General features: G+C 32.8%; 1 protein-coding gene across 1 annotated transcript; it reads right to left on the reverse strand.

Moving 5' to 3' along the window:
- Window positions 1-10266: 10266 nt before the first annotated feature.
- On the reverse strand, window positions 10267-12692 carry LOC139484708 (toll-like receptor 13). The gene has a single exon (XM_071268581.1). It carries the CDS (start codon window positions 12646-12648, stop codon window positions 10780-10782), a length of 1869 nt encoding a protein of 622 aa, XP_071124682.1. The 5' UTR covers window positions 12649-12692; the 3' UTR covers window positions 10267-10779.

Here is a 12692-nt window from a genome sequence, read left to right on the forward strand (position 1 = left end):
TAGTGGTGTCATTTTAGCGATATTTTTTAACATTGTCATAGAAGCGGGAGGTTTGGCTAACCGTAATAATAGGTTCAACCTACCATTCTATCTTAAAATGTTTTGTACCAAGTCCGAAATATAACAGTTGTCATCAAAAAGTTCGTTTCAATGTATGTCGCATTGGTTTTTGTTTTTTGTTGCACGTCTGTGTTTCTGATGTTTTGTTGTTTTCCTCTTATAGTTGATGTGATTCCATCGGTTTAACTTTTAACCCGGAGATATTTTCTCTCAATCAATTTATGACTTGAAGGCCGTATGGTGACTTGTACATGTACATGATTATATCTGAGTACTGGGCCCGGTTGTTCAAAAGGCTTGATAAAGTTATCCACTGGATAAGCTTGTCCATTGGATAAATGTTTATCCAGTGGATTGCTATCCAGAGGTTAAATTGTGTTGTTCAAAAACTGGTTAAGGATTGTCCAGCTATCCACTGGACAAAATGCTATCCGGAGGACAACTCCCATAACCAGAGAATTCTTAATGATATTATTCAAGCTCTGTTTCAGAAAGTACATAAAAATTGGCGAAAAGTCAAAAAATGGCATTTTCCATACATGTACCCTTTTCTGTATATGAAACTATGAGCGTAGCTACGGCTCACGAATATATATGTACCAGAAATTCATTGAATACATATGTTGATGCAGTTAAAATATTTAAGTGTGACTGACATAGTACGATCATAGTTACACATTTAAAAAACAGTTAAAATAAATTCGTCCTACTCGGATCTACTCGTAGTTTTCATTGAATCATCGAAATTTTAAACGAACTGCAGACCAGAGAGGATTTCCGGTATTCACTGGGACAGACTTGTCTTCATGCTAGATAATGTCTAGTTTCTTTAGGACTAAAATTTAACATATTTGAGACAGGAAAACAGGATATTCCCGTATCTAATATTCATTGATTAAAAGTGACATTTTAGCAGACCGTCGAATTTTGACCAAAATCAGAAGGAGCTGTGACAAATTTAGGAATGTGAATGAAGTTTTTTGATAAGTTGTTCATACTAAAACCGAGTTCCTTTTTTTTTTTTTTTTTTACTAAATTTCAATATTTAGAACCCTGTTACACAGACGTTAATAATGTCAAAGCATTAACATGTCTTTTGTAGCGTTAAAACTGCAAAAAAAAAAATAATAACTTTGTTTAGAATTTTATCTCCGAGGATTGGTAGTTTCTTAACAGGAACACATTTTGCATAAATATTCTTTACTCAACAGATGGATATTGATGTACATTTTAGTACATCTTTACCTTCAGAAACATGTATTTTGTTTTATCAATGACGAGGTCGTCGCCCTGGAATGTACAAACTAGGCGATTCATCCCCAGACTCTTCATTGACGCTTTTAAGCAAGGTGCTTTCTTTCACGTCCGCATTTCTATCAAGTATGGCATTCCAAATTAACATTTATGGCAACGATTATCATTGATGGCGAATATGATTTACAAAACTATATTCATGAGAGGCGGGAGAAGGGAGAGAGGGGGCGGGAGAAAGGAGAAAAGGGAGACAAAAATGTATATTAAAATTATTAAAATTTAGCAAGAAAACAATTATCTAATAAATGAGTTAATCAAAAGATTCAAGAAATAAATAGAGCATAGCAAATAATAAAACGTATAAAAACAGAATAACAAAAAAACGACCCTGAGGAATTATTGAAACGGAAAGTCCTTAATCTAACTGCAAAATCAAACAAATGAATAACAACAGATATATTCCAAATTGATACAGGCATTTTCTTATGTAGAAAATGGTGGATTGGACCTGGTTTTATGACTAGTCAAACTTTTCACTTGTATGACAGTCGCAAAAAAATCCCCAAAATGGCATACTAACAAAAAAAATATTCCGAACCTCGTCATTAATTCATTACAATCTCTTATATATGGAGAAAAACTAAAAGCTAACAATTTCAAGGATTTTTTTGTGAGTCCATGAATGAATAGAGACACATGTCACCATCCTTGGTTTTTTTTATAGATAAATTGCTTCAAAGTTAATCGATATGCATACAATCTGGCAGAAAAAGGATGACATTAATTAATAAAGAGTAACATGCTTTTATCTGAGAGGTATTGAAAAAACATATAACGGGATCTGAATGGTTTTTGTTATTTTGTTTTCATTTTCCCTGTCTGGTTTCGTAAATTTCCTATCAATTTTACTGATTTAGTTTTATTTCCTAACTAACAGGGTGCACATTCTGCTTCAAAAATGTTATTGAGTGAACTGTGATTTTCAAGTACAATTTGAATTGAATGATTTGAGGTTGCAAATGTCCAGTGGCAAATATTTCAGGCATGTTCAGGACGATACAATACAATTCGAAACTGTTGTGTCTAAAAGACACATTTCTAATGCAGCTACGGGGCGCCGAATGGGACTCTTGTGGATTTGTACAAAATTCAATTCTGTCATAACAAAATCATTTTTGTCTTACAAAACTATGTGCTACAGACTTGTTTTGTGAGAACTTCAATTTTGTGATGACAAAATTCATTTGTGTAGACAAAATTCATTTTTGTCATGACAAAATTCATTTTTGTAGACAAAATTCATAATTTTCATGACAAAAGTCAATTTTGTCTAAAAGGTATGCAAATATAAACATATTTGCATACAAATATAAACATATTTGCATACAAAATTGACTTTTGTTACCTGATATGGAAATTAAATCACAAAAGTCAATTTTTGTGAGACAAAATTGACTTTTGTGAGACAAAATTAACTTTTGTGAGACAAAATTGACTTTTGTGAGACAAAATTGACTTTTGTGAGACAAAATTGACTTTTGTGAGACAAAATTCAATTTTGTCAATTTTGTTGAGACAAAAGTCAATTTTGTTAATTTTGTTATGACAAAAGTCAATTCTGTCAATTTTGTTGAGACAAAAATCAATTTTGTTGAGACAAAAGTCAATTTTGTTAATTTTGTTGAGACAAAAGTCAATTTTGTTAATTTTGTTGAGACAAAAGTCAATTTTGTTAATTTTGTTGAGACAAAAGTCAATTTTGTCAATTTTGTTGAGACAAAAGTCAATTTTGTGACGACAAAATTCATTTTTGTGACGACAAAATTCAATTTTGTAACAACAAAATTGACTTTTATGTGACAAAATTGACTTTCGTGAGAAAAAAATCAATTTTGTTGAGACAAAATTCAATTTTGTCAATTTTGTTGAGACAAAAGTCAATTTTGTCAATTTTGTTGAGACAAAAGTCAATTTTGTTGAGACAAAAGTCAATTTTGTCAATTTTGTTGAGACAAAATTCATTTTTGTCAATTTTGTGTAACAAAAGTCGATTTTGTATGCAAATTAGTTCACAGAAACCAAACTAAACTAATTTGAATACAAAATTGACTTTTGTCGCCCAATTTTCAAATTAGGTAACAAAATTCAAGTCTGTGTAACAAAAATGAATTTTGTTATGACAAAAGTGACTTTTGTCCGCTGATAGATAATTTTGTATGACAAAATTTTAAATTTGTAGTATGATACAAATTTTGTTAAACTGAACTTATTTTTGTTGAACAAAAGTCACTTTTGTCCGTACAAAATTGAATTTTGAGTACAAAACTACAAGAGTCCCATTCGGCGCCCCGTAGCAGCCACCAAAAAAGGTTACTAATAAAAACATTCCGTCAGTTGTAAAAGTGAAAGATAAATAATACATGTTTTTAATATAGTATATTCTCTGTATGATGTAAACGTTTGGGTAGTGTGCATAGATGCAGACAAACCTTGCAAACTGTATTAAATGTAAGTTCAACATTCTGTCATTCGTGAAAAAAATACAATAAAAAAATCTGAGAACAAACATGCATCCTCTGTAAGTAAAACACTCTGTACATTATAAAATGTCCACCTTGAAATTGTACACTGTAGAAGGAGGAAGTCGGACTATGTGCTCTGTGTGTCTTTATATATTTTCAAAATACCAAATTTAGCAAACTGTCATTTAAAAAAAGTCTTGACTGAATATGCGCACTTTTGGTATATATATATATTTTTTTTTAAGTTGACATAAAGAAAATGTAGCACTTCGAAATAAGTTGTATAAAATAAAGCTACATCCTATATACCGATTATGTGAGGGACGGATGGCCAAATAGACACGGGTAAAACAGTACGCTCGTGGCATGTTGTCGAGGGACCAAAATATATAATAAGCGTTTATGATTGTGTTCTATTTTACAAAGAATTTGGTGACAACATTTATTTTTGAATAAGCAGCTCATAGTGGAATATAATTGAGAAATCTCAACTGTACATCATGTCCAACTCAACAACAAAACACACCCATTCCTGTACACCCAAGTGTTAATTAACGTGTACCAAAATGTGATTGTTAATTCAAGAAATAATTTTTGGAAAATGACGCAGTCATTGTTCCATTACTGGCGACCTGAACTTCATTACATTTCTCTGCCTACCGCGCTTGGTTTCGTATTTACTATTTTTCATACAAACTGGAATCTGCTTGTGTTATCATTATGCATGATCATTGTGTAGTAATCAGCCAGGAACCAGTTTACAAACTAACTGGTTTCTGCTTGTATTTCACTACACTCGAACAAAGTGTTGTAGTTTGACAGGAACCAGTTTAGAATTTGTAAACTACAAAACGTAATCGGTTATTGATCATTCCGTGTTGGTGTTTCATACCGACTTATATGGTTTGAATAAGCTTAAGCCCCTTCAAACATTAATGTGATAGGTATATTAAAGACTGTTTTACAAAAGGATGGAACTGTTTTGCTTTCAAAGTCGTACTATAGTGATATCTGTTATGTACGGATTTCCACTCTCACCGGTTAATTTCTTCTTTTACACGTGCTTTTGAAACTTCCTGTTTAAACATCGCAAGTTTTAAAATTGTTTTTTGAGTGAATTAAACTTATTGAAACAATCATGAAGCGTTCCAGAATCATTTTCAAGCAGTTTCTTTTTCTCTTTGATGATGGAAAATATGTTTTCTCAAGAAAATACCGCAAACGATCGCAGAGGAATTGAAACGTACAAGTCAAGTCGGCACCTGAACAAATTGGCATCTAGTCAAATCGGCATCCAATAATATTTGTTATAATATTTTCTATTCAATTAATTAATAACAGGTACCAAGTACATAGTGAATTTCACTGTGAAATCCACCGTCACTCACTGAATATGTTGTTGTGTATTTAGGTAAACAACGAAACCAAAGTGAATATGTTGTTGTGTATAAGGGTACAGTAAACAACGAAGCCTTTACCCAAGCTATTGTTTTAACAATTAGACAATAATTAAAATAAAATGGAAAACTATGAGTCCCTTTCAATAAATTAAACTTTTATGCCAAATAATTAGCAAATTTTAGGTGTTTTTTTTACAGTAAAGTTTAAACAGCATTAAACAAACAATCCTGTAAAATGCTCAACTGGTTAAAATAATGCATAAAAATATCCAATATCTCATGTATTAGTCCAAATAATAATGACGTCTGGCAAGGCTATTTTATTTTTTTTCTGGGACGCCTTCCTTAGACGTTCGTAAGAAGGCGTCCCAGAAAAAAATTAACATAGCCTTGCGGTCATAAGAAGGTGTCCCAGAATAAATTTTAAAAAGCCTTGCCAGACGTAATAATTATTTGGACTACCGTAACTGTTACTCATATATATATCATTAAAAATAAGCCAAAAAAGTCATTTAGTTGAGAAAAATAAATATATACAAAATGTACATGAACACCCAAAAATGTGAAAGTTAGTATTAAACTCTTTTTGCTTAAAATACTGTTTAAATATATATTTAACATGGGTGACGAATTGACTATATCCAGTGTCGATTTAACCAGGTGCTTATTTGTCCAGGTGCCAATTTAACCAGGTGCCGGTTGACTAGAATTCTTTGACAAATGTTTGAAATTACCTGAGTTTCATTAGACCTTTGATAACAGTAACACAAAGATTATTTACTTAATATTTTGTGGGAGAAGGGGGTTCAGACTATGTGGTATCAGGTCTGTTCGCGCCCAATACATTTTCACACCCTACACGTTCGCACCTCGCAGGTTCACACCCAAGGTCCGTTCGCACTCTACTCATTCGCGCCCAATTTTAATTCAAATTCAAGTTGAATAATTGAAAAATCATGATTGTTGTTTTAAATTGCAATAACAATACGCTATCCAAAACATGATTAAGATTTATTCAACACAAACACTCCCCAAGGGTGACTGGGGAATAGAAATATGGTCACTTGGTCTTCTCCCGACCGGCAGTAAAACGCTTGCTGAAGTGGGGCGTCCGTTTGGCTGTGCGGAATGTATCAAGTTCGCAGTCACGTACGGTCAGAAGGGGGACGTTAAATCTGATGCCTCGTGTAAAGAGAGTGCCACGCTCTTTGCACGTTAAGAACCCTTGCAACAACTCTTTAAGGGGTCCGTAGGTGGCCTGTTGCAAGGCCAAATTTCTGTTCCTATCCAATATACCCTCTTTTTCCGGTGGCAGTCCAAATTTCTCCGACCATCATCCCAGATGGCCTCTATTGTATCAATCTACCTATTGTATTTATTGTGAACTTGTTCTAGTCCTGAATATGCATGAAATATTTGCCACTGGACGTTAAGCAACCAACAATCAATCAATCAATCAACACAAACAAAAATGCTGTCTCACTTTATTTTAAGACAATGACAACAATTATACTTATCAGAAAACACTTGCTTACAGAGTTATTAAACACAAAACCAATTAAGATTGGGTGCGAACATGTAGGGTGTGAAAGTGAAAGAGGGCGAACATGAGTTGGGCGCGAACGGACCCGGATTCAGACTATGTACCATTGAGAAATATACAAGCCTTTCTACGGTATTCATTTGTACAATTCAGGTAGTCTTGACCTATTCATTTGTCTTAAAAAAAAACAGCCAGTTGTCACCTTCACTTCACACACACACATATACGAATATCAATTATTTGCTTACGAGACATGTTGCATTGTTAAACTCATTACGGTATGTGAAAATCAAGACTTGCATAAACTATCCCAATATTAGAGACAGTGGCATCATTTTTCTTCAGAGCTTTCAGCTCTTTGATTAAAATACGGAATTGAAAGAAAAAATATGTAACAGGGTCTAAATGATCTAATTTTAGTTTGTCCCAACGGGTGCGCATTAAGTGTTGACATCCAAAAATGACAGGCCTTTGTTAACTTTTTCCCTCATTGTGATTTTGCTGTTCTGTGTAAACTGCGCTTATATGTTAACAGTATTGGCAATCTATTCTTTGTAGCTTCCGGAACCATATTTTCTGTACAGTCCAATCATGCCAATAATATTCCAAAACTTGTTACACTTAAGACAGTCATATACATGATATAGGGAAAGTTGTGCGCCAAAATAACCAAGTTCAAGGACAATTTAATCTTCTTCGTTGTTAATTCCATTCCAAAAATCATTTTCTTCCTGATTTTCAATGACTGCTTGTTCTATGTATTTTCGATAAATTATATCCTGTATTATTTTTCAAATCATAATTACGCGATACTTATCTCGTAAAAACGAGATAACAAACAACTGATCTCGTAATAACGCGATAGTTTTCTCGTGATTACGTGATAATTATCTTGACTGTAATTACGCGATAAAACAGCTTCTTATGAAGTAAACACGCGATAGTTTCACGTAATTACGCGATAATTATCTCGTAATTATGCGATAATGTTTCTCGTAATTACGCCATAATTATCTCGTATATCTCGTATATACGAGATAAAACAATGATTATTTCGTAAATAATACGCGAGAATTATCGCTTAAGTACGAGATAATTATTGTGTAATTACTCAACAGTTTTCTCGTAATTACGAGATATGTACCCGTAATTACGAGATAAAAAAAATGTTTCCCTATTAATTAGGCTTTCGTAATTTTATGAATTAACTGTTAACAAAACTTTGAATCAAGATACGAAACACATGTCTAGTGTACAAAATTAAAAAGAAAGACATCTTTGACTATGATGCGGTTTTTTTCCTTTAATATTCAATATTCATTTTATTTTCATTGACGTGTGCATATCTGATTAAAAAATAAAGAATATGTTATTCTTTTGAATATGTTTAAAATCATTATAGTACTATTATTTAGGAGGATATATGATTGATTGAATGTTGTTTTCTGACCATCCAGTGCACGTGACAAATACTTTATGCATGCATATTATAAACAGAAATTTATGTAGAGAATAATTTGAAAACAAGAAATACGAGGTAGCCTGCGTTGTCGTTGAAAAAGAACAACGGGAAGGCGGGGTACAATTACTTATCATTAGTCCAATAAATAAATTCAACACCATAACCAAAAAATTACTCAAGATACATAATGTAGATCATAAAAGTGTTGGATAATTTTGTTTGATCTTTTAATTATTATTGTTACACTTACACAATTAAATAATTAAAATTGTCAAATGGTGTCTTCTTATGTCATATGAATTACAATGTATGTTATTATTCACAGTTCTGTAATTTATATTCGCCATCTGTATTTATATTTTAAAAAGATTGCCTTAAAATGTTAACTTGGCATGCCATACTTTATAAAAATGCGGACGTGAAAGAAAGCACTTTTCACAAAAGTGCTAACGGAGATTAAAACATTCCAATGTGCTGATTTCATCAATTATGAAACAAAATCATTTAATGTGTATAGGCAGCGTTTGAGTATAATCAGTTATTAGTCTATATTCATTTATAATTACGCTGACCAGTATTTCTGATTATTCTATTGTTGGAAAATTTATGCAATATGAAAAACAACTTGTATCGTATTGTTCATCAACAGGTGCGTTGGCCGAGCATCTCTTACGTCAGAACTTTTGTGACGTCATGTAATAATTTAAAGTAAAAGGCGTTCATAGTCCGAACTGATTTTTTTTTTCCACTTCAATATTACACAATATCTAGCAATGCAATGGTAAAAAACATCGAAAAGTAATTTTAATCTGTGTGGAAATTGGAATGGCATAATTTCTCTCGGTAGGTCTTTTCAAATCATCATAAAGCAAAATTGGTTAAACTTCTATGCTAGCTTCAGAAAATCTGTACCTAGTCTGAAATTCTATATATATATGGTTCACCGTGAAATTCACTATTTATGCGTGGTTTACATGTCTACTACACATCATGTATACAACACATGGGCAGCCATATTTAGCCTCTGGATAAGAACTTATCCGAACCCCCAGACACTGGACAAATTTTGTCCGTGGTTAAGCTATTTTATCCACTGGACAATTTTTAAACAACTGGATTTGTCCAGTGGACAAAAGTTATCCAGTGGATACAGACTTTATCCTTTGGATAACTTTATCCAGCCTTTTGAACAACCGGGCCCTGGTAGATAGTTGTCTCATTAAAAATCATACCATATTTCCTTACATTTTAACACTTTTAGTGTAGGGTATTTAAAAATATCTATCGTGTTCTAAGTCTATGATTTTTCTGTTTAAAGTTAATTTTTATCATTATCAATAATTCTCGGACTGGTCTGACCACTTTTCATGCGTATTCTGTACTAGTACCACATATGCAGAAAACTCTCCTTTTATAACTAGATTCATGGTCATTTTTCATTTGTTAAATACATGTACAGTATGTGATGTGCATTCTGTTATATCGGAAGAAAAAAAGTGTATGAACTTTCGATAGAATAATTATTTCCTTAACCTGTTTTTTTTTCAACTTTATAAAGCAAATAATCTGATTGTTTTATCTTTTTATGTTTTCCTGTTTGGTCTCAATCACGTGTGTCGGTTCAATTGTCTATTTTTTTTTATGTTCATTGTGCGTATTTAGTGTTTTGAATTACGTTACAACCGGATCTACGTCTAAATAAAAAAATAAATAAAACAATTCTAATCTGAATCGTTATTCAACGTGTGATACATGATCAGACATATACATGGTTATTATTAACGTGAAGCATTCATCTGTCAGTATATATAATCATATGTTTTCAATCTTATGTCATTCAATTCTAATTGGACATTGACATTTCATTTGCATGGAATATCGTTTTTAATGATAATGATAATGAGAACAGTACCCGGCCACGTTCACTTTTGCTAATTGTATTTCAATGTGCATTCATCTGATGAGTGAACTTAATAAAGCGTTTTCAACTGTTAAATAGTTTGATCTTATGTGTTGTACTGTAACACCACTATCCCAGGTGAGGAGAGGGTTGGTGCTTTAAACTAGTTTCACCCTGCCACATTCTTTATTTCCCTGTCCCAAGTCAGGAACCTGTAATTAAGGGTTTGTCGTTTGTTTCTGTGTTATATATTTGTTTTTCGTTCATTATTTGCTTCATACATTATGTTGTTAATTATACCGTTTGAATTGTTTTACAGTGTAATTTCGGGACCTTTTAAAGCTAACTATGCGGTATGGGCCTTGCGCAATGTTGAAAGCCGTTTGGTGACCTATAGTTGTTAAATAATTTCTGTGTAATTTTGTGTCTTGTGAAGAGTTGTCTCATTTGCAATAAAACCACATCTTCTTTTGTTATATTTGTTCAATAATTAAATTTGTACAAACAGTTTCCTTACTATCTGATTAATCATGGGGTTGTTATTAATCGGTTATTGCTTTAGTACACATCATCTGACACTCTCAAGAATATGTTGCAACATATAGTTATTGCCTGTGATAACAACATAACGTAAGGAATTACAACAGCGCAACAGGTGGATAACCTAAAGGTTTTTTAAGACCTTCTACAACAGCTCTCCAAAACAAATCCTCTCCTACACCACTTGAATATTTAACATGATGACCGCTGGCCAGTAGAGTTCGCAGATGACTCGTCATATGACTGGAGTCAATATTCTTCAACATAATGAGAAGAAACACATCCCTCCCAAGTCGTCTACGTTTTTCCTGTACAACATCAACTTCCCACTGACACCATTCACTTTTGGCAAAATCATTTGACATTATAACTACAACTTTTCGTGATTTTTCCACAAACTTATCAATATTGCCGATAATTGGTTGTCCGATTTCAAAATCACGATGATGAATACATAGTTTTAATCCCTCCTCATTTTCAACTCTCTGTATGAATTTTGTATGAACCCAATCGCTGTCTGCTTCACAGTACACAACAAATGCATTGTATTCAAAATCTTCGTCGTCATCCAAGGTTAGATATCCCCGCCTTTTGTTGTATGTCACACGAAAAAGGTAGATATAATTCTTAATATTTGATTGGCATCGTACAATTAACACAATTATTAACACAATTATCATTCCACTTCCTGCAAGCCCGATTATAATTGTATTTACTGGATTCCAGGGAGCACATACTTCCACTGTTGGGTGGTAATCATACAACAGCTGTCCAGCTAAATCTGGTGGATGTTTGCATTTATAATTCCTGAAGTGTACAACTTTCTTCATGAAATGTTTCGTCCAATTAAGAAACCAAAGCTGATCACATGTACAAGAGAAAGGGTTGAAACCTAAGTTAAGTATCTTTAAAGAATACAAAACTTCCCGAGGAAAGGAAGTCTGATTTATTACTGCAATCGAATTCACGCTCAATTCCAGCATAGTTAACGATGTAACATTAAGGAATAAGTTTTTCCACTGAAATATTTTGTTCTGACTAAGATTTATAGACCATATCTTTTTGAATGGTGTAAACAGCATTTCTGGAATGGCGGTAATTCCACATCCTGCAAGTAGAATTTTCTGAAGATTGGACAATGGAAGAAGTATTTCTTTGAACATTGAAAGGTTTCGCGGCATGAAATTTTGACTCAGGTCGAGGTACTCGATGTTTGGACAGTATGCAAATAGTTTGTTAGTTGTTCTGTCAAAATGGAAGTTATTCAAACTCATCTGAAGTGTGGACAGAGATGTGCTATTGAAAGCAAACTCACTTATCTTTTTTAAAGGATTTCCTATTCTTGAAATCATCAGAGTTTTTATTTGAGGCATAGACGAAAACACATTATCTTGTATTCGACCAGTATTAATGCCTTCTAAATTTAATAGTTGAACGCTTGGCAAACATCTAAACGTGTTGTTTCCAAGGTCGCCAATATTGTTGCTTCCAAGGTTGAGGTGTTTTAAGTTTGGAACATGACTTAAATCTAAATTATAACACCATTTCGGGACCTTTGTGAGCCTATTACTATCTAAAGATAATTTTACCAATGTTTTTAATCCCTTGACATACACATCTTTCATAGAATTATAAGATAATATTAGATTTGTCAAAGAAGTCATTTGCTCAAACATAATACAGTTTACAACTTTGAAATTATTTCCAGTAATAACTATCTTCTGTATTTTACTTGTTGAAAATGAAATAAAGGTATCAACAGGTAGGTCCGTCCATTTATTGTCACGAAGATGAAGTGCTTTTAAATAACGTTTCTGAAGATTAAAAAAGGCTTTAGTTAACACAATGATATCCAGTTGAGGTTGGTTTGATATTTCCAATGTTCTGAGTGCTGAAATGTTGTAAAACGCCTTTGGATGAATATACGTTATGTAATTATCACGCAGTATCAGTTTTCCGATGGGCATACCGAATGAAAGATTATAAAATGCATGTTCCCCAATATAAGATA

Source organism: Mytilus edulis, chromosome 8 (genome assembly GCF_963676685.1).
Source record: "Mytilus edulis chromosome 8, xbMytEdul2.2, whole genome shotgun sequence".
In the NCBI taxonomy this organism is placed as follows: Eukaryota; Metazoa; Mollusca; class Bivalvia; order Mytilida; family Mytilidae; genus Mytilus; species Mytilus edulis.